Source organism: Saccopteryx leptura, chromosome 6, assembly GCF_036850995.1.
Source record: "Saccopteryx leptura isolate mSacLep1 chromosome 6, mSacLep1_pri_phased_curated, whole genome shotgun sequence".
In the NCBI taxonomy this organism is placed as follows: Eukaryota; Metazoa; Chordata; class Mammalia; order Chiroptera; family Emballonuridae; genus Saccopteryx; species Saccopteryx leptura.
In genome coordinates, this window is record NC_089508.1 from 61,938,398 (window position 1) to 61,966,287 (window position 27,890).

Consider the following 27,890-nt stretch of genomic DNA (forward strand, 5'->3'; position numbering starts at 1 on the left):
AGAAGGCAATCAATGAACAATTAAGGTGTTGCAATGCGCAATGAAAAACTAATGATTGATGCTTCTCATCTCTCCGTTCCTGTCTGTCTGTCCTTGTCTATCCCTCTCTCTGACTCTGTCTTTATAAAAAAAAAAAGTACCTCCACCGTACATTCATGTTATCCCACAGAAGCCTACTTCTATACTCTGATGGACTCCATGTCTTTGCACTTACTTTATTATTAATTATATTAATTATTCATCAAATTATATAATTAAGGCATAGGGGTTTGTAGCTAGAAAGAATATTAAATATTTAATGAGTTGTAATACTCCTAACACAGCTAAACCTCATTCTGCTATTTTGATTACTTACCTTATTTCCCCATGTATAAGACACACCATTTCTTAGAAAAATTTGGGGTCTAAAAACTGGGTGTGTCTTATACCGTGGTTGTAGATTTTTTACTTGCATTTCCCGCTTTTTCGCACTTGTGTTTGTGCTCATTGTTGAAGACAGTGATTCGTCCTCAGACACAGATGAGGACAAACTAATGGATGGGAGTTTTGACAGTGATGAGGAGTTGTATGAATTTTATGATGAATAAAACTTGAGTTCAATAACTTTATGTAATACATTGTTTTTCAAATATCGGGCCCCAAAATTAGGGTGTGTCTTATACCTGGGAGTGCCTTATACATGGGGAAATACGGTAATTCTGATATTTTATAGGCGTTTAGTTTCCTACTGCCCGAATCCAACAGTGTTTCTTCGACTCTGTCAAAGTATAAAGTCCCTATGTGCTTTGGTTATTTAAAAAAAAAAGTTCCTCAGACAGCAGGAGCCAAATATACAGGATTTTATTTCTGTGATGAGAAAGATATGTCTTTCCAGGGGGAAAAAAGGCTTTCAATTCACTTGGGCATCCCAAGGTATAAAAATATTCTTTACCAATCAAGACAGAAATTAAAAAAATAACATAAAGGAAAAACCAGATACCTTGACTTCTAGTTGAAGCTTTCTCTGAAGTTCAGTCACTTCTGTGGTCAACTTGTTTTTCTGTTCCAACAGATCTTTGACTTCAGACAAAGAATTAGAAGCCTGCAATTAATTACAAAGATGTTCTAATTCAAATGTTCAAGGTGACTTATTTTAATTCCCTTTCCCCAAAAATATAACCAAAGCAGTAACATTAAAATCTTAAGACCCAATTCCAATGTGTATCCCTACAGAGAAGGGGCACAAGAAAAGCTTCTGGGGTATTGAAAGTGTCCTATGTCTTGATCTGGGTAATGTTTGCCTAGACACATACCTGTGTTTAAAAACTCTGCCTGACCTGTGGTGGTACAGTGGATAAAGCATCAACCTGGAATCTGAAGTCGCTAGTCAAAACCCTGGGTTTACCCAGTCAAAGCATATATAAGAAGCAACTACTAGGAATTGATGCTTCCCATTCCTCCCATCCCCTTCTCTTTCTCTCTCTCCTTTCTCTAAAATCAATAAATTTTAAAAAAAAAATCAAGGCTCTGGCCAATTGGCTCAGTGGTAGAGCATCAGCCCAGGTTTGATTTCAGGTCAAGGCACACAGGAGAGGCGACCATCTGCTTCTCCACCCCATCACCTCCTCCATTTCTCTCTCTCTTCTCCTCCCATGACCATGGCTCCATTGGTTCAAGCGCATTGGCCCCAGGTGCTAAGGATGGCCCCATGGAGTCTCTGCCTCAGGTGCTAAAAATAGCTTGCTTGCGTGCATGGCCCCAGATGGGCAGAGCATCGGCCCCAGATGGGGGTAGCTAGGTGGATTCTGGTTGGGGCGCATGTGGGAGTCCATCTCTCGATCTCCCCTCCTCTCACTTGGAAACGGAAGAAAAAAAAATCAATGAACTATGCAGTTAAGATTAGTGCAACTTAGTATAAGTTATACCCCAGTAAAACAAAGTACAGTAAAAAGATAAAATAATTTGAGAAGATTCATCTACTGCATAAAGTAATATCCAAAGCCCATGTTTCTGTTCCCAAGGCCTTTTGTATAAAACTCTATCCCGGAATTTTCATTAGATTGGAAATTATTGCTCCATAACCACCAATGAGATTTATATCCCTACTCCCTGCATATTCCTATACGCAAGTAGTAAATAAATGTATGCTGGCTAACTCAGCTTTCTTCTTTTAGATGTTATATTTCCATAATGGAGAGAGATATAATGAAAAGGGATCTGATTAAAGGGAGTCTAGTCAAAGATATGATATCTCTGATCTGATTATAAATATTAACAAATTTCTTTTTCTTTTTCTTCTATGGATGTAATAATGGGATAAAGCCTATAGAAAGTCGTTAGAACACTACAAATGGGAGTGGAGGAAGAAAAGCAAGAATCAAAGCTAGAAAAGGCAATGACTTAGCCCTCATGTGCCTGAATCCAGGTGTGAGCTGTGCCTCCTGAACCGGGAAGGAGGTATTTCCTCACTCGCTCCTATGAAATTAGCCAGAACCCCCAGTCAACAAAAAACGCAGGATTTCCAATCCTCTTAGATAAAATGAAAACAATCCATTTGAGAAATCTAAATCCCACCCTGAGGGAACTTGCACACTGCTCTTTGCCCAGCATAAACTCTGCCGACTTTGCTGTTTTCCAGTACGGTCTCAGCCCATGCGGGAGAGGGTTCTCACATTCTCTCACAGGAAATCACTTAACTGACACCAAAAAGATAAAACTCCAAAGCCTTTGCCAGCGAAAAACAGATTCAGAAAATAAAGAGGGAGATTAAGGGAGGACAGCACAGTGATCGGAGCCAGAAATCTAAGGGCCTCAGTTCATCTCCTCCTCATCTCTCACTTGCTTCAGTGGTGCTTCTTAACTGGTCTCCTTCCTCTAATCTTACATCTCTCAAGCAGCTACAAAAGGAATGAATTTTTATGAGTATGATGCTATTCATATCTGTTTAAAGCCCATCAGCAGTAACCTATCACCTTCAGCCTGAAATGGAAACTTTTTATGCGATGCGAGGTCCTTCCCACCTGGTGCTTCATCTCCACCTGCTCTCTGCTCCTGCTGAACAACATTACCTCCGTCCCTTACACATGGCCAACACGAGCCTCTTGACATTTTACATTTGTTTGTGCCCTGCCCTCTACCCTCGACGCCCTGCTTTCCCTTAGCCCAGAGAATTCTATCATCTTTTGAGACACTGTTAGCGTCACTGACTCCAGAGGGCTACCCTGGCTTCCCCAGTTTGGGCTGGATACCCGGGTTTGTGATGCACAATGACAATCTTAACATCAAGACCAAAGGATTTCAAAGGAAAAACAAAAAGCAAACAAAGAATGTGTTCTCCCTAAGAATATGCAAGTTAATGAAAAGCAAGAGTGAGAGTGATAACTTAGATTTAAGAGTTTTAGAAGAAAAAAAAATCCTAAACTAATTTTAAGAACTATGTAGAGCTCCCTGAAGCAAAGTATATAATCTAACAAATTCTCCAGTGGGAAGAGCTCATATAGATATCAATAAATAGTATATACAACGGTGGCCAAAAGTAGGTCTAGACTTGTGAGTATGCAACACAGTTTATTCTTGCATTATCATTTAATTATTGTATTTTCCGCCCTGGCCGGTTGGCTCAGCGGTAGAGCGTCGGCCTGGCGTGCGGGGGACCGGGTTCGATTCCCGGCCAGGGCACATAGGAGAAGCGCCCATTTGCTTCTCCACCCCGCCCCCCTCCTTCCTCTCTGTCTCTCTCTTCCCCTCCCGCAGCCAAGGCTCCATGGGAGCAAAGATGGCCCGGGCGCTGGGGATGGCTCCTTGGCCTCTGCCCCAGGCGCTAGAGTGGCTCTGGTCGCAGCAGAGCGACGCCCCGGATGGGCAGAGCGTCGCCCCTGGTGGGCGTGCCAGGTGGATCCAGGTCGGGCGCATGCGGGAGTCTGTCTGACTGTCTCTCCCCGTTTCCAGCTTCAGAAAAATACAAAAAAAAAAAAAAAATTATTGTATTTTCCATACAAACTGTAAACCTACTTTGACCCACCTCTGTGTGTATGTGTATGTGTATATATCTGTGTGTATACATACATATTATATAATAAAACACACACACATATATATATATGAACACACGCACACATATACATACACATATGCACATAAATGTACATATACATACGCACATATATATAATTCTATATTTGACGCCAGAGCAGCAGTCAGAGGTTAGCCGAGTGCCAGGGGAATACTGAGCAGTAGAAAAAAGAAGGTAGTTGATGCCTAAAAATATCCTCTATACATATTCCCAAAGTTGAAAAGAAGCCACAGACAAACTTCCTGCTCCCTGGCTCTTGGTTTCTTCTCTCTCCTGCTCATGCAGAATTCCCCCGAGAAGAGAAAGTAAAGACATACAAGCAAGAAACGGGTCCCAGCATGACAGTGTAGGATGAGGAGCAAGCGTGTAATCATCTCCCTTAAATGCTATTTCTTTTCAGTGCACCAAGTGTGTCTGACATACAGTAGTAGATGTTCATCAACTATGAGACGAATCCTTTTTTAATAAAAAGATCCCAAATCCCGATTCAAATTCAGTGCAATCAATTAAACAGGCAGCTTTTAAGAAACAAATCTGGCACCACTGCACCCCTTCCTTTCCCTTCTATGGATGCCCCTGCGCTTCCCGTCTCTGCCCCTTAGTCTCTTGTTCCCATTCTCTTATTTCTCATTCCCTGAAGCTCCAGAGCTTGGGGCCAAGCCAGTTCGCACTTACCTTCCCAATCTGTCTATGGTAACACTAGGGTTCTTCCCATTTTCTATCCAATTTGCTTCATTCTTTCTATTCCTAGTTTCCCTTTCTTAAATTGTTCCATCCTATTATATTTTATATGTTTTTAAATGAAATATCTTAAAACCTTTCTGAAAAAGAGACAGGGTACAAACTTATAACATTTAAAACATGATCTTCCCTCCCAGGGACCACTCACTACTCAGGAAACTTCCATCTGGTGCTATAACCAATTGTACAGACTTAAGAAACAGCAAATTGTCTGTCACCTTCCACGTTAAAGGCCCTCTGCAAGATACAAATCAGCAGCTTACTTGATTATTTCCTTGCATGCTTCCTGCTGCTCGAGACTTTAAAGTCTGGATTTTCTCAAAGACCAGGTTGACTTTTCTTTTAGTAGCATCATCATTATCTGTGCTTCTGGAAAAGAAAACCAACAGTGAGGGGCAACCACTGGTCTCAGAATATTTCATATGCTGTGACACACAAACAAGCCCTTTAAGAAGACAAACTGCAGCCCTGGCCAGTTTGCCCAGTGGATAAGAGTGTCAGCCCAACGTATGGATGTCCCAGGTTCGATTCCCAGTCAGGGCACACATGAGAAGCAACCTTCTGCTTCTCCCCCTCTCCCTCTCATCCTTCTTTCCCTCCTCCACTCCCATAGCCAGTGGCCCAATTGGTTCGAGCATTGGCTCCAGGCACTGAGAATAGCTTGGCTGGTCCAAATGTCAGCCTCAAGCACTAAAAATAGCCCAGCTGAGTCAAGCATCAGCCCCAGACAGGGGTTGCAGATGGATCCCAGTTGGGGAACATGCAGAAGTCTGTCTCACTATCTCCCCTCACTTAAAAAGAAAAAAAGGACAAACTGCAAAAGGTATGATTTTGTTTTAGAATAAATTACAAAACCAAAGTGAGAAGAGCAGAATGGATGGTGTATTTTTTTGGCAAATATGTTGTTCTATGTTACCATCCAATTTGGGACAGGGTTCCCACTTCCAAACATGTGAAAGAGACACAGCAACTTTCTAAATAAGCTTGGAGAAAACTTAGTAATTTGTTGTTTGATTCAAATAAAATATATTCTTTCAACAAAGGATTTCTTCTGTGTATGTCTCATATACACATTCATTTTCACTTTTAAATATTATGCTAAGAATGATCGGCTTAGCCTATGTCTAAAAAAATAAATACTCCAAGCCAAGACTGTCAGCACAGCAGCCCTTTGTCTAGACTTTGACAGGTAATGATTGGCTGAAGTCTTATTAACCTCAACCACACTTTCTACCACACATACCTGACAATTAGGGGGAAAAAATTGTAATATGTTTCCTTAAATAAGCACCTCCCGCTAGTCTCTCTCACCAGTCTCTCAAATCATGAACCAAAAAAATAATTTCGAGAATTTTAAAAATCAAAAGTTCTTCTACCTTAACCTTTATATAGTAAAACCCTTCACACAGAGACACTAATAACTAGTTCTTAGCTAGAAGAATAGAAGAACCTCTTTGGTTACTTTTTTTCTTTTCAAAAGGCTTTATCTTCTATTTTGAACCAGCTCTATATTACTGACACATAATTCTAAGGTGCAATACAAAAAATGTGAAGTGTTTTGATACCGATGAGTATTTGCCATGTGACTTTCAGTCCTGTCAGGCTGTACAGCTTTTTTTTTCTTTTTAATCACATCTGATGAGAGAACTGAAACAGAAACTTCAAATTCCTGACCTAGAATTCCAGCACAATTAGTATCTAAATAGGACTGAAAACCAGATAACACAAATTCAACCTCCAAGATAAGTACGTGGAAAGCACTACCCTTGAATGACTCACACATGTTTTAAAAATAATGGAAGCAGGGGCTCCTGGCCAATGTCAGTTCTGGGGAGGGAGGACGTGTTTTTATTTGTAATTTATTGTAAGGGATGATAGAGCACTATTGTGTGCTTCCATGGAAGAACTCAAAGGGATGGCAAACTTAATTCAAAACTAAGTAATAGACATTCTTCCTATCTTTGAAATTGTTTTTAGTAACAAATTCAGTAGAGTCATTTAAAAATATATTCATTTTTAATTTTTAAAGGATGATGGTGCCCTGGCTGGTTCACTTAGCAGTAGAGCATCGGCCCAGCATGTGAATGTCCGAGGTTCAATTGCTGGTCAGGGCACACAGAGAAACTCCCCCTCTCACTTCTCTTTCTCCCTTCCCTTCCTGCAGCCATGACTCAATTGGAGCAAGTTGGCCCCGGGTGCTGAGAATGGCTCCATGGTTTCCACCTCGAGCTCTAAGCTGGGTTGCTGAGCAACGGAGCAACACCCCAGATGGGCAGAGCATCACTGCCTAGTAGGCTTGCAGGGTGGATCCTAGTCAAGGCGCATGCAGGCATCTGTCTATGCCTCCCCACCTCTCACTGAATTTAAAAAAAAAAAAAAGAATGATGGCCTTTCCTACACTGCCCTCTCCTGCACTTCCCTCCCCGCCACCCAAGATTTAAATGCTGTTGTGAAAACTCCAGCCATTGAGCTATAACCCTCAAATGTCTCACACAGAGCAGCGAAGGAGGGCAAAACACAAAGTCTTAGAAAAGAAAATATTTTGCTCCTTTAAGGAAAAGCACTAGAAAGTCCCAGGTTCGATTACCGGTCAGGGCACACAAGAGAAGCAACCATCTGCTTCTCCACCCCTCCCCTTCTCTCTCTGTCTCTTTCTCTCTCCTCTCTTTCTTCCCCTCCCATAGCCACACCTCAAACGGTTTGAGCAAGTTGGCCCCAAGCACTGAGGATGGCTCATGATGGCCTTTCTTCAGATGCTAAAATGGCTTGGTTGCAATAGAGCAGCGCCCCAGAGGGGCAGAGCATCACGTGGTAGGGCCAGAGCATCTCCTGGTAGGAGACTTGCTGGGTGGATCCCAGTCAAGGTGCATGCAGGAATCTGTCTTTGCATCCCTGCCTCTCACTTAATAATTAAAAAACAAAAAAACAAAAAAAAACGGAAAAGCACTAACCCTTCTTTGAGATAATTGTAAAGTATCTGCTTGGCCGTCTCCTCGTTGGTTTGTTGAGTGACCTCTTGCTGGCCTTTTAACAGATCCGGTGTGGCCTGGAACACAATGTCTGTTATTAGATCACTGGAAGGCAAAACCCTGAAGTAAAAGCTTCCAAACACATTCCTACTTTCCAAAAATGACTCCTCAGGTAAAGATCTTCATTACAACTGGCTCCACCACTTAGTAAACAGCTCTGTAACCTTGGGCAAATTACTTACCTTTTCCTCACCACAGTTTTTTCACCTATAAATTTAGGTTAACAGGGTTGCTGCTATCTATAATAGATAATGAACAGTGCCTGACCCTTATTAACCTTACTATCATTTTTACCATTATCATTAATTTATTATTGTGTCTACCAAAACACTAAATGTACCACTTAAAGAAATCCCATCAATTTAGGGTTATGTTTAAATTAGGATTAACCTAATTTTTCAGCCCATAAATTAACTCAGTCATTCACGTTCATGAGGAAAATTAATATATCTACATACCCTTAGCATTGAACCACTGTTTAGCAACAATCCACACACTTCCTGATTATACAGCACTACAAACAGAAAAGTCAAACTTCTCTACAGTGTTTGCCAAGTTACTTTACAGATGAGACCACAGTGGAAATCTAGTTGTACTTGAATTAATTCAGAAAACCATACAATTGGCAGTAGAACATACCTGTGGGAAAACTCTTTTTTAAAAATCGGATGTGCCTAACCAGGCGGTGGCACAGTGGATAGCGTGTGGGACTGGGACGTGGAGGGCACAGGTTTGAAACCCTGAGGTCGCCGGTTTGAGCACAGGCTCATCCTCCTTGAGCTTGGGCTCACCAGCTTGAGTGTGGGATCATAGACATGACTCCATGGTCGGTGGCTTGAGCCCAAAGGTCACTGGCTTGAAGCCCAAGGTCACTGGCTTGAGCAAGGGGTCACTTGGTCTGCTGTAGCCTCCTGGTCAAGGTACATATGAGAAAGCAATCAATGAATTAAGGTACTGCAACAAAGAATTGATGCTTCTCATCTCTGCCCCTTCCTGTCTGACTGTCCCTATCTGTTCCTCTTTCTGATTCTGTCAAAAAAAAAAAAAAAAAAAAGAAAGAAAAATCGGATATGTAATCACCGTTCCAGATGGAGGATATATATTCTATAGCTTCCTACAGCAGAGGCTGCGGGATATGGAAGGGCGGGGCGGGGGGGGGAGCACTAACTAGTATTACCTGAGTATTTGAGGTGGAAGTAAATGTCTTCACAGAAATCTTCTTGGCACCAGAGTCAGGGGAGGTTGCAAGGCCCCGACTCTGTAACATCAGCGTGGCAGTGGCTGTTTTGATTTCCTCCTCCTTCTTATTCTGTGCTGGGAGGGAGGAAGCACAAGCCGTAGCACTTTCCTGACCACTTTTGCTTTCGAGATCTTTGCTCTGCTGGGGAGGCCTGGGGTGGGCTCCCTGCAGCTTGGCGGAGGCACTGCCGGCCCCCTGTTTCCCACGGGGCTCCTGGCCAGGCTGCCGCTGTGGGCACACCTGTGAGGGGCGCAGCAGGTGCTCACTGGACTTGCCCAAGTTCCTGCTGAATTCGTTTAGGTACTCTGAGTTCCCCTGGAGACCAAAAGGAAAGGCACTGTCCACGCTTCTGGACCTCTTCCTATCTTCTGGATTGATTCTGTTTCGCTTCCCAGACCTTCCCCTTCTCTGCAGCCCAGGTTTTTGGTCAAATTTTTCAATCAACTGATCCACGCCAGGAATTGATCCCGTATCAATATCCCGCCCAGTTCCTGGCAAGAAAGGGATATACCTTCTGTTCTCATGACGATTCACATTGTCAGCATGGATGGCACATTCCTGATCATCGAGTAAAAACCTGTACAAGGAGTTGGCCGAAGTGGGCGTTGTTGATGACGATGAGGATCTCCGAGACCGAGCTCCATCCAGAATGGCGCCAGCTGAATCTTGTCTCCGGAAGGGAAGCACATCTGGCCTGGCTTTCTTGGTTTCAGACTGGGTGTGTGGGCTGTGGGCAGGTAGGGACCTCCCGCTAGGGGAGAGGACCTCCTCCACCAGTCCCTCCTTGGCACAGCTCTGAACATTCACGCAGACCGAGGTCTGCTTCTTGGGGTCATCTATGACCACCGAGCTGCACACACGAATGGCCGTCACGTTGGATCTGGCCAGGTCTTCCAAAGGAGGGCTGGTAGGCTGGGAACTACTCGGTTTGGGAAAGCAAGTCCAACCCTTCTTATTGTTGGTACCATCTTCTGTTAAGGTTTTCAGACAGTTACTCTCAGGAGGTTGGTGCTTTTGTAAGTTCAACTCATTCTTCTCGGGGTCATAGGGCTGCAAAAGCTCTGGATGCCTCTGAAAGTTCAGCACATAGGATGGCTTCATGAGCTCCTCTTTGTGTTCTAGCACTCCATTCTTGCCCTCAAAGAGAGAGGGTTGCTTCAGCGTTCTGACTGAGCTGGGTGGGGCATACGGGTTTTCTGGAAGCTGCAGTTCCTCTGCGCTGTTCTCCTCTAGTCCAGCCCCGTTGCTGGGATGCACAGGCAGGTTATTTATCACTGCAGATGGAAATGATGGCCCATTTTCAGAAAAAGATGCACCTGGCAGACAGCGCTCTGTGTTATTCAGGACTATGTAGGGGTGGCCATCAATTCCCTGTACCCGAATACTGACACCATAGGACCCCGCCTTAGAGTGCTGGGAATGCCTTGATTTTTTGGTTTCATCACTTGCAAGTCTCAGATGGACCCCGTATTCCTGCTGCACGTGTTGATATTCACCGAAATACAGCTCCATGGTTCACTGCTTCCGCTACCGGGGAAAGATGTGGTAAAAAGAGGACATTAGTTAGAATTACATCTGTTTAAATGAAGATTATGTGGGGAGACATCAAAGTTCAAAAAAAAAACAAAACACTTCCAACAGCAAGGAAACTTCAGAACCAAATGCATGTCCAAGTAGGCCTTTCTGGATGCCCCTGGGCTCAGGTGACCATGGTGTTTGTCAACACAGGGCCTGAACCCTGGCCTTAGGGTGGACAATTGGTGTAATGATCTGAAGTCTTTGGCAAAACCTCATGATTCTGCTCCTAGCTGATGGGCTGTTCTGGTTGCTTCGGTTTCTTTCCTTAACTGGTTTCCTCACACTGTATGCTATTTATGTTTAACCAATAGGGATAGTCCAGTTACCAGCATTTGAGAACAAGGTACTTTTCCATGAAATTAAGAGCTATGGTATTCTGATGCTCTCCACTTTTCTTTATTCCTATAACCGTAAGTTCTTCCATCAAAACAACCTTCACAACCTTTTTTATGTATAATCTTGCTTTGAAATCTTTATCACTATTTCTTTGGATTTACTGTTTAAAACATTTTGACTTTAAGGAATCAGTTGTTTGTGAGACCAACAGTGAGAGTAAATGATTACATACAATTTTCCATCATTTTCTTTTTCTTACTAAAAAAGATCAAGGAACATATTGACCTGAAAAATGGTATAAAAAACTGAAGACTCGGCCCTGGCCCGTTGGCTCAGTGGTAGAGCATCGCCTCGGCGTGTGGATGTCCCAGGTTTGATTCCTGGTCAGGGCACACAGGAGAGGTGACCATCTGCTTCTCTACCCCTCCCCCTCTTGCTCTTCTCTTTGTGTCTCTTTCTCTTCCCTTCCCGCAGCCATGGTTTGATTAGAGCAAGTTGGCCCCAGGCACTGAGGATGGCTCCATGGTCTCTGCCTCAGGTGCTAAGTAGAGCTCAGTTCCTGAGCAGTGGTAGACAACCTGGTCCCTACCACCCACTAGTGGGCATTCCAGCTTTCATGGTGGGTGGTAGTGGAGCAACCAAAGTATAAATAAAAAGATAGATTTAACTATAGTAAGTTGTTTTATAAAGATTTACTCTGCCAAACTTAGCGAAAATCTGACATCAAGTCAGATTTGGTAAGTAATTATTATTATATGCTTTAACTTGCTGTAACTCTGCTTTATAAATTTTATAAAGTAAAGTTACTTCCCTACTTTATAAATCACCATTACTGTGGAACCGGTGGGCGGTTAGAAAATTTTACTACTAACAGAGATACAAAAGTGGGTGGTAGGTATAAAAAGATTGACTACCCCTGGTTCCTGAGCAATTGAGCAACACCCCAGATGGGCAGAGCATCGCCCCCTAGTGGGCTTGCTGGGTGGATCCCTGTTGGGGCACATGTGGGAGTCTGTCTCTGCCTCCCCTCCCCTCCCCTTCTGAATTTAAAAAACAAAAAACTAAAGACTCAAAGGTCTTTATTTTGTGATGGGTGCTCATGCCGAGAATCACTGCTTTCACCTTTCTGGTGTGAGGCCACCCTGGTCAGAAACTGCAGGCAGATCAGCAGTCTGCGCCCCACGCAAAGGTGCTCCCACTAGAAATCTACTTCTATCACTGAAAAACTCCAACAGCAAGGGAGATGCAGGTGGAGCGGTAAGAACTGGTCACAGATCACAGCTGTCTCATTTCTTTCACTGTTAGCAGCCTTTTTGAGTTTCTTTGTATCCTGGAGTCAATCTGGTAGCATATTTTCCAAGAAAATCATTTGTTTGATCCACATTTCCAAATTCATTTGCACACAGTTTTACAAAGTATAAATCATTTCATCTCTACATCTACTTCTCAGGATCTAGTTTTGTTTATGCTTTTTTCACCTATTTCTTGATTAGGCAGGTAAAATATATGTCTCTATATTTTTTTAAACTGTTGTTCCCCCTAAAGAGCTAGCTCTTAGATTTATCCTTTTTTTTATTTTCTAATTTATTGAGTTCTATTTTAAACATTACTTCCCTCTGCTTTCCTTTATTTTGTTGTTTTTGTTTCCAGTTTCTTGACTTGTATGTTCCATTTGTTTATTTTCATTCTTTAATTGTATTTATCCCATAAATTGTGATATGTGACTATGTCAGTTAGGAATTTTGTTGGTTTCTACTAACAAAGAGACCCAATATAGTAACTTAAGAATTCAGATTTATTTTTTCCCTAGAGGTAGGAAATCCAGAGCTGGAATGAATGAATTCCTGAATATTTTTGAGGAATACCTCTTTTATGTTTCCACTCACCTAGCTTGAGTATGTATCACACAACTTCTGATTATAAGATGACTGATCCAGTATCACATATGTCAAAGGCTTATTGCACAGCTGAGTCAACCTTTTTTTTTTTTTTTTTTTTGTATTTTTTTCCAAAGTTAGAAGCAGGGAGGCAGTCAGCCAGACTCCTGTATGCACCCGACCAGCATGCCCACCAGGGGGCGATGCTCTGCCCAACTGGGGCGTTGCTCCGTTGCAATCAGAGCCATTCTAGCACCTGAGGCAGAAGCCATGGAGCCGTCCCCAGCACCCGGGCCAACTTTGCTCCAATGGAGCCTTGGCTACAGGAGGGGAAGAGAGAGACAGAGAGGAAGGAGAGGGGGAGGGGTGGAGAAGCAGATGGGCGCTTCTCCTGTGTGCCCTGACCGGGAATCAAACCCCAGACTTTCACACGCCAGGCCAACGCTCTACCGCTGAGCCAACCGGCCAGGGCCAACCTTCTTTTTAAGGAGCTTTCTTGGAAGCCCTGCCCATCAATAATCCCTTCCATTTTACTGGTGAAAACTTAATCACAGGGCCACTGCCCAGCCCCAGTGACTGAAAGGAGGGCTGTGAAATAGGGTTTTTAGCTGGTCAGTGACGTGGCTCAACAAAATCAATGTTGTGTTGGTAAAAAGAGAGAAGAGAACAAACCATGGGAAAGCAGCTTTCCATATAGTAATATTTCTACCACAGTAATATTTCTATTATTGTTTTCTAAATGGTCTTAATTTGTGGTTTTGATCTCTTCTTTGGCACAAGAGTTGTTTTTGAGAAAGTATTTTTCAAATTCAGTATGTTTGTTGTTGTGTTGTTTTGGCTTGGAGGGTCTTTATTTCTATATATTGTGCATCTCTAGTTGCCCTGTAGTCAGAAAATAAAGCCTACCATTTCTTCCTTTTTAAATGTATTAAAATTTTCTTTGTGGTCAAACAGATGATTTTTGTCAGTGTCTAATGGGTGCTGGGTGTAAGAGTGTAGTCTCTTTTATAAAGGCCTAACATTCAAAATATATCCACCAACACAACCTTGCCAATTATTTAGTTCAGCTGTGGCACATCCTTACTTATTTTGTCTTTCTGATTTGTCTTGGGTCTTCCTGGATACATCTGTCTCCTACTACTAGCTATCAGTTTTGCTTGGCTTTCCATCTAAATGTAAAACATGTTAGACAGCATCACCTAAGTTATAGATAGGAACAATTTGGAGAGGGGCATTCATCTGCAAAATTCATTATCATCACACAGATTCCAATTATTTTACTATGTCTACTTTCAGTTTCATCCATTATACTAATACTTTAAAGTAATTTTATTTAAATCAAAGTAACACGAAATATAATGAAAACCCATACTCCCCAGCTTCCCTTACCCCTCCTAGTCACATTCCCCAGAGGACACCAACTGCAAATTACAGCTGCTTCATTAGTGCTTACTTCCATGTTGGTAGACACTGCGCCCATTTCTTAATGTACCAGTTTTACATATGATCAATAATACTGCATACATATGAATTTCTCATTCTGCTAATTTCCCCAAAATAAAATACTGTTTATATTATTATAATTGTAGATTCTGGTCATCTTTACTTTCTTGTAAAACTTTAGCTTTCCTAGAGCTAATAATTTGATTGGTATTTTTACTTGTCTTGTTTTCTAACATGCCTAGCCTTAAATACTTCCATCAGCTGCATCACAACTCTTAGATACTTATTCCCAGATGATCAAAGGATCAGATAATTCGGTGACCTGGTCCCCTGGTGACCTCCCTTCTGCAGCCTTCTAGCCTCCTGCCCCACGTTAGAGTCTGGTTCTTCTCTCCCTTTTGTTCCAAACTGTTTCCCAGTTTTCTGTCTTCCTCTTTCTCAGTTTACCCTGTTGATCTGATGGAGTATATACCTCCAGTAGTTTTCTAAGAAAAGTTCCCAGGGAGAAATTTTGGGGTCCTTGTACTCTAAAAAAAAAAGCCTTCATTCTATGATTATTTTTGATTGATAGCATAGCTGGATTTAGAATCTAGGTTAGAAGTAATTTTCTCTCCAGGTTTTAAAACTATTACTGCATTATCTGCTAGCTTCCAGGAATGGAGCTGTAAAGAATTCCAGAGCTATCCTGACAGCCCTCCTCTGCATGTGCCCTGTTTCTCTAAGCATTTTTCAGACCTTTTCTTTGTCAGTGATGGACCCGAGTGAGGGTTTTATACAATTGAACGCCTTTATAAAACGTGGGCTCTTAATATATTCCTTCAATCTGAAAACTCATGTCTTTAGTTCTAGGAAATATTTCTGCATTATTTCCATAATAATGTTAAGAGAACCATTTTATTTTGCTTTTGATTTTTGCATCTAATGTATTAGTAATGTTGAATCTTTTAGACTGAATTTCAATTTTTCACATTTCTTTCTCATCTACTTTTCAACTCCATTTTTTCTTTTTGTTCTACTTTTGGAGAAATATATTCTCAACTCTTTTTTTTTTAATTCAAGTATTTAATTTGTTGTTTCCACTATTATGTTCTTGTTCTCCAGTTTTCTTTCATAAGTGCTATTGGTCATTTTAGACAAGAAATAGCTTCTCTCTTTCTGCGAATACTATTATAACTTTTTTCAAAAAGTACATTTGCTCTCCTGACCTGTGGTGGCGCAGTAGATAGTGTTGACCTGGGATGCTGAGGTCCCAAGTTCAAACTGCGAAGTTGCTGGCTTGAGCATGGGATTATGTGATCCCATGGTCACTGGCTTGGAGCCCAAGGTCACTCACTGGCTTGAGCCCAAGGTCACTGGCTCAACTTGAGCTCCCCTAACAAGGCACGTACAAGAAGCAATCAATGAACAACTAAAGTGATACAACTACGAGTTGATGACTCTCATCTCTCTCCCTTCCTGTCTCTCTCCCTCCCTCTCTCTCTCTCTCTCTCTCTCTCTCTCTCTCTCTCTCTCGCGCGCGCTTAAAAAAAATAAAAGTAGATTTTCTCTGCTGCCTGCACCATTTCCATTTTCTGCAAGGTTTCTCCTTCTGGGCTTGTTTGGGTCTATATCTTTTGCATCGAGCCTTTCCTAATATGACAGATCCTCAGAGCAAAGTGCTAAAAGCAGACTGGAGGCTCTGTATGTGTGGAGTCATTCGCTGGTGAGCTTCAAGTAAGGTAGGGGAAAAGGGGCCAAGCTTTCCAATGAGGGACCCATACATTTCAGTATCTGGGAGTATCTTTTCCCTTGTTGGGACACACAGGCCTGGCTGCTGGCATAATGGAACAGGACAAGGGACAAGCATGGAAGCCCCAGCTCTCATTCAGTCCCGTTTTCAGTTACCCACATCCCCTTCCAACATTATTCCAGTTCAGTTTCTCCAGAGAATAGCCCTTCAGTCTGCTCTGGGGCGGGAGGGGGGGCGGGCACGTGGGTTCCCCAGATATCCAGGGTACAGAGAGGGCCCTGCTCCAGTTCTCAAGGCCCTTAATTCCCTGGATGTTGGCCCCTCAGCCTGCCTTCCACACTGACTGGTGCCTTCCATTCCGAGCCTCTCAGCAGCTCTGCAGGCAGAGCACCTCATGTCTACACTGCCAGCATTTTAGGCTGAGGCATCCATCACTCCACTAACTCAGTTATCACACCTCAGTCAGCTTCAGAACTCTCCTCTGCTAAGTCTCCACTGCCATTCTTAGTCTTTGTACGTTTAATTTTTATTCCTTTACTTTCTTTTGAGTAGGATTTTGAAAAGGCAAGATCTAACATCTACCTTGACAAGGCTAATCGTATTTGTGAAACGCTTCAATACTAGAACAAGAACAGCTAATGTGCCTTAGACTGATGAAGCGATGCATAAAGGCCAAAACCAAAAGGACAGGGTGTGTCCTGATCCCCCGTTTCCGAGCCACGTTGGCATGTTTCATTCCTGGTCTCCAGAATTGTTTCTATTCATTACAGTTTATTTAAAATTATTTGTTGAACAGAAGAGCTTCTGTACAAACAAATGTATTCACTGTGACACTTTTTTTTTAATGATATTTACTAAATGAGGTCATTTTACTCACCCATAATCTCTTCTTACACTGGCTCTGAGTTTTCTATGAAAATATTTCCTCTAATATTTATTAACAAAATTCTAGGATTTTATAGTCCTCTTCATTAGTTGCCGCTACTACAGTCAACACTAATTACATTTCAATCTTTTAATAAGGCCAGTTTGGTTTAGCAAATTAATCCACATATTTGAATTTCATAAAATGTCCACAATTTACATTTCCTTGACAACAAACCTCAATCCAACATTTTCATGGTAGGACATTTCTCAGCTGGGCACTGGTATCTTAAGCAAATGTGGATTTCCTTCCCAATGACAGTATAAACACTGAGTTAATGAATGAGTTTAAGGACAGCTGTTCTCCATTTTCAGACACAGGGCCACCTCTCTAACTTAGCACACTCTACAGACACACTTACTCAGCTGAGGACTAAGCCCAACCCAGGGCTTACATAATTTGGCAGCACATAATGCTGACCAGTTGCCAGAATGTAACACTGTGGCACTTGGCAAATAAAACTGGTGTTTTGGAGTGGAAATAATGCTTTTGGAAAAGACCACTAAATCATGATAATTGCTTTAGTTAGTGAGATCAATGAGCGTGTTTGTGAGTTAGAACAAAGAGCTTAGCACTTGGAAGAACTATGGACATATGCCAGATAGAAACATTTCCTCTCTCTGTGCCATCACATGTTAACAGCCGAGCATGAACGTTAGTCACAATGTTGGGCTACACATCTACTCTAACTCCCAGGGGCACCTCCAAGACCTGGAAGCCTATTCACCAGCAATTCCAGAGGCCCCCGTGGCTACTATGGAAATACACCTGGGCAATTAGAAAGCTTTTTGCCATGGCTTGCTCTCCCCTCTGACGACAGCAGTGTCCACCTGCCAGGCCAAGCTGGCATGAGCACCGGCACGGCACCTGGCACAGGGAGGACTCTGTGTATGTCCACTTGGATGAATAGTTCTAGTTTATCACACACATCATTTAAAAGAGGATTTAAAGCAGAAATGGGAAGCTAAGGAGCCTCAGTGCAATCTTGAACTCAATTCCAGGAAATAACAAAGGAGTCACAAACCAGAAAGTAATTTCCCCAGAGTGGGATTCACTGACTGTTTCTGTCAGACAGAAACCACTGCAGGTCAGATGATACACAAAAGGTAATAATTCTAAAGAGTGAACAAAACATTCACTCCTAAAGGACCTGCTTGTAAGACTAGTAAAAAGACATGAATTCTGTGTGGGAATATCTACATTAGGATCTCAACTAGTCAGGCCCTGGCTGGTTGGCTCAGTGGTAGAGCATCGGCCCGGCGTATAGAAGTCATGGATTTGATTCCCAGTCAGGGCACATCTTCTTCTCCACCCCTCCCCCTTCTCTTTCTCTACTCCCCTACCCCTACAGCATGGCTCTAATGGTTTGAGTTGGCTCCAGGTGCTGAGGATGGCTCCATGGCCTATCCTCAGGAGCTAAAAATGGCTCGGTTGCCAAGCAACAGAAATGCTCCAGATGGGCAGAGCATCATCCCATAGGGGGCATGCTGGGTGGATCCCAGTTGGGGTGCATGGGGGAGTCTGTCCCTCTGCATCCCTACCTTTCACTTAATTAAAAAAAAAGCCTGACCAGCATAATCAAATGTCAAAATAACCTGGAGATGTTCTCTCTGAACATATGTACCCTGATTTATCAATGTCACCTCATTAAAATTAAAAAAAAAAAAGGTCAAAGAAGCAGAAGAGCCACAGGAGAGCAGGAGCAGAGAAGGCTCAGAAGGCGTAGTTTTCAGCGAGTCAGGTGGACTGGAACTGAGCAGAAGCTATGGGCTCAGCCCGAGGACACGGTATCATTATCAATGCTCATATGTTTGGCAAATTAATTCTTTAATTTCAGTAGCATCATGTCAGGAGAAGCCAAATTGCAGAGGGGAGAAGTGAATGGAATTTTTTTAAATAGTAGTAGTCATTTAATATAGAGTCTATCCCTCCTAACTGTATGTGAAACAAATCTTCTGTAATATATACACACATTCATGTGTTTTCCATTAAAAATTTTAAAGTAAAAAAAAAAAGCCTGACCAGGTGGTGGCACAATGGATAGAGCAGGGGTTGGGAACCTATGGCTCGCGAGCCAGATGTGGCTCTTTTGATGGCTGCATCTGGCTCGCAGACAAATCTTTAATAAAAAAAAATAACGTTAAAAATAGAAAACATTCTCATGTATTACAATCCATTCATTTCCTACCGCTCATGTTCATGGTTGCGGGCAGCTGGAGCCAATCACAGCTGTCCTCTGGGACAACACCAAATTTTTATTGGATAATGCGTAACGTACACGGGTCATTGTATGGCTCTCATGGAATTACATTTTAAAATATGTGGCGTTCATGGCTCTCTCAGCCAAAAAGGTTCCCGAACCCTGGGATAGAGCATCAAACTGAGACGCAGAGGGCCCAGATATGAAACCCCAAGGTTGCCAACTTGAGCGCAGGTTCATCTGGCTTGAGCAAGGCTCACCAGCTTGAGCCCAAGGTCACTGGCTTGAGCAAGGGGTCACTTGGTCTGCTGTAGCCCTCTGGTCAAGGCACATATGAGAAAGCAATCAATAAACAACTAAGGTGCCACTTCTCATCTCTCTCCCTTCCTATCTGTCTCCCTATCTGTCCCTCTCTCTCTTCTGTCTCTGTCACTCTCTCTCTCTCACACACACACACACACACACACACACACACACACACACACACACTTCAACTAGTCAAATACATATATGGTGGTAGAAGGAAACTAAAATTTGGGCAGTGAGTGCACAATTCGATATATAGATGATGTATTGTAGAATAGTACACTTGAAACCTATCAATCTTATTAACCAGCATCAGCCCAATAAATTTTTTAAAAGAACCTCAACTAGATAAAAGTGAAAAATCAGAGTGTGGAAATTAGCAAAATGCATACTCTTTTTTAATGTAGTCCCAAACATGACAGAAATAGGCAGCCTTATCTAAATGTGTAAGCCTTATTTCCTTACTCTTTCACTCTCTTTCATTCTATTTCTCTTTTTCTTTCTCTTTCTCTTCCTTCCTTCCTTCCCTTTTTTCCTTCCTACCTTTTCTTCCTTCCTTCCTTCCTTTCCTTTTTTACCTCCTTCCTTCCCTTTCTTTCTTCCTTCTTCCTTCCTTCTTCCTTCCCTTCCTCCCTCTCCTCCCTCCCTTCCTCTCTCCCTCCCTCCCTTCCTTCCCCTTCCTCTATCTTTTTTTCCCTTTCCTTTCTCTCTTTTCTCTTTTTCTTTCTTCCTATCTACCTGTCTATCTACCTATCAGTTCTATAGTGCAAACACAGGAAACTAACCAAACCGTTAATATTTCAAAGACAACATCTTCACACACAGTCAAGCCTTCAGAAATCCCTAGAAAAACAATTTCAAAAATAAACTTTGAGGTTTGAAAATGACAGGAAAGCCGCTGTCTATTTTACACAGTTCTGTATGGTTTGAATGTCCTTAAATGTGCATGATAACCAAAATGTTTCTATTTCTGGAAAAAAATAAATACATTTTAATATTGAGTTCTGCAGCCTCCTCCCAACCCAGCTTGTACAAAAAGCAGATGGCAAAGAGAAAAGAAGGGCCTGCAGGAAGTGTCCTTCTCTACCAGGGTCAGAGCTGTGGAGAACCAGCCAGAAGTGTGAAGAGCAGGCTCACCAGACTAAGCAACTGACCACAGTCAGACTGGGGTGCAGGCGCTCACCTGGCTCTCCCGGGACCCGCCCCCTCGCCCCTGGAGAGGCATCCCCTTGTGTCCCCGTCAGGGGTCTCCGCCACATCACCTCTGTTCCACTTCTGCTGGTTTTGATCCCACTCCTCTTTTCTTACCTGGTTAGATGTGTATTACCACTTAACTTATGGTGTTCTTATATCCCCTTCAATTTTAAAAATTCAGTGATTGATCTTTTATATTCTACATGGTCTCTAAAAAAACACAGAATACAGGTCCGCAAAATGTTTAGAAAATGTTATTTATCCTTTTTCACCTCTTGGCCTTGAAATGCTTTGTGAAAGTTATCCCGCCAACGCAGGCTAAGATATAGACGTCCGCCATTCTGAGGACCAGGAATGGGCACAAGGGCCAGGTGCAGGGGCCAGACACATGTCTTGTCATCTGACTTGGGTCAGATCAGGCAAGTTCTTTAACTTCTCAGTTATCCTATCGCAAAAGTCAGGTCATTAACGATGGCTTCTGAAGGTCCTTAGGAAAAAACTAAATCATGTTGTCTGTTAAATAAAAAGCAGGAAATAATAAGCAAAAAAATTCAATGTGGCATTTATGGCCACAAGAAAGCTGACTTTGATCATAAAATGTTTTCAAATACTTCTGAGACAGAGGCTAAAAACCCCTCTGGTTAACCAAACCTCATTAACCACCAACATCCTGAAATAGCTTATTAACTAATTAAGAAACCAGAGGGCTCTGAGTCTAAAGTACAGTGCTGTGTTCACAGGGGAAATTTAATAAATAGCTGTTGACCAAATACATGAATATCTTTAATGTTGTCAGGTACACAGAAAAAGCTCTGAGCCAGAGAGAACAGATTCACGACATATGTGCTGTAGTTTCCTACATGGAGTATAAGCCCAAAACATATCAATACAGGCTTATTTTATCACTGCATTTTCTTCCTAAGCCCAAAGCTAGCTGCAGCATCCTCCTCAACAGCACACCCTGGCATTCACTCCCAATCAATCAGTGCAGACACAAAATGAAACCTGTCTGTCATCCCTGATGTGTCACGATCCTCACCTAAACCTCCCTCTGCTGGAGACAAAACGGCCAGAAAACAAATGATCTCCTAAACCCCAGTGCGGTCTTCTCAGATGTCTCAGTCTGGTCATTCACTATGTTATAGTCAACTCTGGGCACTGAAACACTCTTGCAACTCGGTGTCTATCTTATGCTCACGTTCACATTACTGACATCAATACAATTCTATCGGGCCACCAAGAGGAAGGGAACATGTGAGGGTTGCTGGCAAGAGAAGCTTCTGTCCCCATACTGTTTTTATGACCCTACTTTCAACTTTTTTTTTTCCTCCCAGTAAAAAAACTATCTCCCTTCAGCTGCAAAAATCCTGTTCTTGCTTCCAGTCAGGCTCACCGCTCCAGCAGTTTCTGGCTCTGGCATCCAGCTCAAGGTCAGCTCTCCACAGCACAGCACCCACTCTCCAGCATTGTCCCAACAACCACATCTTAAGATTTTTCACTGATTCTGTGCCTGACACATACATCATTCTTCCACGGTGCCATGCACAAGTGGGTGCTTTCTTTATATCACTGGGACTGTCTGGATCCTCATAGCACGCCCTGCATGAGGGAGTGATTCTATTTGCTCCCCTTTAAGATGTGTCAGCTCTGAGCAGCGACAATTTCCCCAAGGTCTCACCCCAGGCTGGAGGGCAGCACCAGGATGCAGAGGCAGACCTTCTGTCCCTAAGACCTGCATTCTTTTTTTTTTTCTTGTATTTTTCTGAAGTTGGAAAACGGGGAGGCAGTCAGACAGACTCCCGCATTCATCCGACCGAGATCCACCCAGCATGCCCACCAGGGGGCGATGCACTGCCCATCTGGGGCGCTGCTCTGTTGCAACCAGAGCTATTCTAGCGCTTGAGGCAGAGGTCATAGAGCCATCCTCAGCGCCCGGGCCATCTTTGCTCCAATGGAGCCTTGGCTGCAGGAGGGGAAGAGAGAGAGAGAGAGAGAGAAAGGAGAGGGGGAGGGGTGGAGAAGCAGATGGGTGCCTCTCCTGTGTGCCCTGGCCGGGAGTCGAACCCAGGACTCCTGCACGCCTGGCCAACGCTCTACCACTGAGCCAACTGGCCAGGGCCAAGACCTGCGTTCTTTCCTGAGCAGAGACCATGTTTTCATTTCTCTGCTTCGCACTGTATCTCAGACAGTTCCCTGGGAGGGATGTGGACCAGACACGTCACTGTGTCCCACTACACTGCGTGCCGGCAAGGCAGCCTCTGGTCTGACAGATCTCAGTGGAAGTTTCCCTCCTCGGGGAAGCCTTCCTCCTTGCCATGGTCTGGCCCCCAGAAGAGTCCTGCCCATGGTAGGTGCTGAATGAATAATGAATGAATGAACTGATAAACTATGTGCCAGACACACAGCTCTCTGAATCCCCTTTTAAAATTTGAACAATTAAAAAAAATGTCAGAGTGACATCAGAGGCATGACAGTGTGAGGGGTCCCCTCGGTCTCTCCCCTTGAACTTTCAACAATTTGAACAGCTATAATTCAACCAAGGAGTCCTTGCTCGACACATACACAAGTCTGTGAGATCCATGCTTTAAAACTGAACCTGCAAAAAATTATTTTTGTGTGTGAAGTGGCAAAATATCCATTATAAGAAAAAACTATGTTATCTTAAATGAAAGTAAAAATTATGAGTATATATTTTTTAAAAGTCAAGGGTTTGACTGACCAGTGGTAGCACAGTGGGAAAAGCATCAATCTGGGACACTGAGGTCGCCGGCTTGAGAGAGTGGGATCATCAACAGGATCCCACAGTCACTGGCTTGAAGTCCAAGGTTGCAGGCGTGAGTTCAAGGTCACTGGCTCAGCTGAAGCCCCCCGCTACCTCTGGTCAAGCCACATATAAGAAGCAATCAATGAACAACCAAAGTACTGCAACTACAAGTTGATGCTTCTCATCTCTCTCCCTTCCTGTCTCTCTCCCTCAATCTCTAAAAAAAACAAACAAACAAAAAAAAAAAAAACCTCCAGAAAAAGAAATCAAGGATTTTCATTACATATCTTCTTTGCCCATCCTTCAGTAGTGGGCCTGCCAACTCCAGCTGGACTATGTACCAGTGGTTAAAACACGAGAACCTGATTATCAGCATCACGGCGGCTTTTCTTTCCACCTCCACCCACCACGTTCGCAGAAAACAGGCCCCAGGTTATCACTCCTCAGGGGAGTAGAAGGACCCTGTGGAATTCCAACAATGCCTGCTGTACACTCCCGGCACCTCCTCAAAGAGGATTTCTGCAAAGTGAGCTCCGAAGTTAACAATCCTTCTCTGGAAAATGTCATGCCTTCTGCAGAGCATCGCTTCTTAGTCACTGAAAACAAGACCAAGCCAGGGAAACCTGTCTGTCTTTGTCCTTACCCAGGAAAGGACTGAGGGAGTGAGCAGCATGAGCACATTTGGCCAGATCCAGACCCCCGGCAGGGTCAGTGACTGGGATGCAGCCTTCCTACCTCCCTGCAGGTGCAAGTTCACAAACAACCGGCTCTCACAGATGTCTCAGCTCTTTGCATGGGATCTAGAAAGACCACATTATAAACGATAGGCACCTAGGACTGTCATCAACCTGGAACGCTGAGGTCGCTAGTTCGAAACTCCGGGCTTGCCCGGGGAAGGCACATATAAGAAGCAACTATGTGCCCTGGCCGGTTGGCTCAGTGGTAGAGCGTCGGCCTGGTGTGCAGAGGTCCCGGGTTCGATTCCCGGCCAGGGCACACAGGAGAAGCGCCCATCTGCTTCTCCACCCCTCCCCCTCTCCTTCCTCTCTGTCTCTCTCTTCCCCTCCCGCAGCGGAGGCTCCACTGGAGCAAAGATGGCCCGGGCACTGGGGATGGCTCCTTGGCCTCTGCCCCAGGCGCTAGAGTGGCTCTGGTCGCAACAGAGCAATGCCCCGGAGGGGCAGAGCATCGCCCCCTGGTGGGCGTGCCGGGTGGATCCCGGTTGGGCGCATGCGGGAGTCTGTCTGACAGTCTATCCCTGTTTCCAGCTTCAGAAAAAGACAAAAAAAAAAAAAAAAAAAAAAAAAGAAGCAACTATGAGTTGATGCTTCCTGCTCTTCCTCCCTTCCTCTTTCTCTCTCTCCTCTCTCTAAAAAATAAATAATTTTTAAAAATTAATCAATAACATCTTTAAAATAAAAGCAAAATTACTGTCCACAGAAACCTATTGAAATCACAGTGTGACTGTCAAAAACAAGTAGAACATTGTGTTGTCACCCAAAATATTAAAAAATAAAATCAAAATAACGTTCCTAAAATAGAAACCTGGCATATTACTACATGGGTAAGTTCATTTCCAGTGTTCAAGACAGTTATCCCATCTGACCAGGCAGTAGCACAATGGATAGAGCGTCGGACTGGAATGTGGAGGACCCAGGTTTGAGACCCCCAACATCAGCAGCTTGAGCACAGGTCACCAAGGTCGCTGGCCCAAGCAAGGGGTTACTCGGTCTGCTGAAGGCCCCATGGTCAAGGCACATATGAGAGAGCAATCAATGAACAACTAAGGTGTCACAACGAATAACTGATGATTGATGCTTCTTATTTTTCTCTGTTCCTGGCTGTCTGTCCCTATCTATCCCTCTCTCTGACTCTCTCTCTCTCCCTAAAAAAAAAAAAAAAGACAGTTATCCCCAAAGTTTCATGACACAGGGGACTTTGTTTCCCACCTCCGTCTTCCTCTCCAGAATTCTCCAGGGTGGACAGAAGGAGAAGGGGCCCAACCCCAGACCCCAGAGTTACACAAACATGCTGCATCTTGTTCTTGCCAAGTAATCAGGATATTGAAGAAAGGACCACACTTTCAGATAAGCCAAGCATTTCTGACATCCTTAGATCCCTCTCTCCTTTCCTACAGTGCTACCACCCAACCACGCCTTTGCAGCGACTCTCCATCCTCTGTCCCGGCTTTCCTGGTTTCACACTTCCACACCGTCAGGCTCATTAGTATGAGAGCCAAAAATTATGTTCGGAAGTTGCTATAGTCTGAATATTTGAATCCTCCCCCAAATTCACACATTGAAATCCTAGCACCCAAGATGGCAGTAGGAGACGGGGGCTTTGGGAGATGTATAGGTCGTAAGAATGGAGCCCTCACGAATAGGATTAGTGCTCTTCTAAGAGACCCCACCGAGGTCCCTTGTCTCTTCTACCATGAGAGGCACAGTGGGAACGTGCCACTGTGAACCACGACGGGGACCTCACCAGAATGCCACACGCTGGTGCCTTGACCTTGGACTTCCAGTTCCCGGAACTGGGAGAAATAAATTTATGTGGTTTATAAGCCACCAACCCAGTCTGTGGTATTTTGTTAGAGTAGCCCAAAGAGACTAAAACAGAAGTGAACAGGATATAAACAAACACATACATTCAAAGGAAATGTGTGTGGGACAACCATTCATAACTACTTTGAAATCGAGGACTCATCTCCCTCTTGGGCCCCATTCCCAAGTGCAAAACCTCTTCCTCTCTCTGGTCTCTAGGAGCCAGAGGACAGCAAAAGGGCCTGGGGCAAAAGTTAGCGTCTGCCTGTCTACCCTCCTCTTCCCCGGGGTCCTGGCTTTGCTGTAGTGAAGGCCATTGACTCCAGTATCTTCATTTTACATTTCAAAATTTCTATTTTGCACAGATGTCTCCAGTAAGAAAGTTTCACAATTCATGATGTTTTTCAATAATCAAAAATTGACTCTGAACCTATGTACCCTAATTGATTAATGTCATCCCTTTAAAATTAATTTTAAAAAATTGAGTCAGTAATCAGAAACAAGTTTCAGTTATATAAATAAGCAAAAGTATTATTTATCTTAGTCTTTTATAGTATATTCTTTTATATTCAAACAAATATAGACATTTAAAATTTTTACTCTCTTGAAAACATACTAAAATTGAATAGCCCACTATAAGCCTATACTCTTTATTTTGTTATAAATAGCTTCCCACAAGCCTTTTGTAAAGGCCTAGTCCTGGGTATCCCCGTCCTCAGCCTCTTCAATCCTGAATTATTGTTATTTTAGTCTTTCGCCAGCTTACATAATATACAGATACCTTTAAAGAAAAAAAATTCTCCAAGACCTTTAGTGTTCACTTAATATACAAATATGAAGCTATTATAGAGTTTTTATGATATCATAAAGCCAAAATAAATCTGCACATTAAATGCAAAGACAGTTAGTTACAAAACCAATAAAAAACAAATTCACAGCATGAACTTAACACGCAGGATGTTAATTTTGCTGAGTAAATTCCCACACGTGGCGTGAACAGGAAGACACACCTGCAGCTACCGTGCAGGTCCCCAGGACTGCATCACGTCCAATTACCTTGTGCAGTTTTCTGCAACAGTTTTTATTCAGACTACAACACCTTCATTTGTGCAGTCCGCCACACAAATGTTCGGTCTCCACACAGTGTGATGGTCTCACGTATGTGTCCAATCCATCTCAGTTCTTTTCCAACAGTTCGTGAAAATTAAAATACTATCATACAACCTGACACCCAAACCGTTATGAACACGGCCTAGGAAATGAGTGGCAGTAAGCAGTGGTCGCCCAGCTCACTCACACTCATGTTCTCTTTAACCTCTAGCAAGTTCTTACTGGGAGCCTACCACCATTCTAGGCACTCTCCTATAGCAGTTTCTTTTTTCTTTTCTTTTTTTTTAATTTATTGATTTTTAATTTTATTTATTTATTTTGTGACAGAGACAGAGAGAGAGTCAGAGAGAGGGAAACGCAAAATATTAGGCCCCACCCAAGCCCACTGAATCATTATGTACATTAAACAAGATCTCCAGGAGGGTCTAAGCCCTAGCACTTCAACACTGATAAGTCAAGAAGAGAAGCGGCAGGCAGAGACAACTGAGAAGGAGCAGCCAGTGGGATGGGAGGAAACCAGGAGAATGTGGTGGTTGCCTAGAAGCCAAGAATAGCTAGGGTTTGACAAAGGAAGGCGTGGTCAAATAAGCCAAACACTGTTCCTAAACAGATGAAGACAGGGAGCGGACCATTGTACTCGGCAGGATGGAGATTAAAGATGACGCTGAGAAGAAGTCTGTCACTAGAGTGGGAGGCATGGAAGTCTAACCAGAGTGGGCTAGCGAAAGAATGGAGAATGTTAATTATCACAGAAATTAAACCATAAAGATAAAGGCAGTCATGGAAAACTTAGCTCCCACCTGAGCACTAAATGCCTGCTGTGT

General features: G+C 43.3%; 1 protein-coding gene across 1 annotated transcript in view; it reads right to left on the reverse strand.

Annotated features, from left to right (window-relative positions):
* The window catches only part of CGNL1 (cingulin like 1), a 184,715-nt gene that overhangs the window by 108,234 nt on the left and 48,591 nt on the right, over window positions 1–27,890 (reverse strand). The window contains exons 2-5 of the mRNA XM_066344509.1: window positions 8,999–10,588; window positions 7,744–7,838; window positions 5,056–5,161; window positions 980–1,081 (exon numbers count right to left, since the gene is read on the reverse strand). Of these exons, the coding sequence (XP_066200606.1) occupies window positions 980–1,081; window positions 5,056–5,161; window positions 7,744–7,838; window positions 8,999–10,573 (1,878 nt within the window). The 5' untranslated portion in view covers window positions 10,574–10,588. The remainder of the gene's footprint in view (window positions 1–979; window positions 1,082–5,055; window positions 5,162–7,743; window positions 7,839–8,998; window positions 10,589–27,890) is intronic.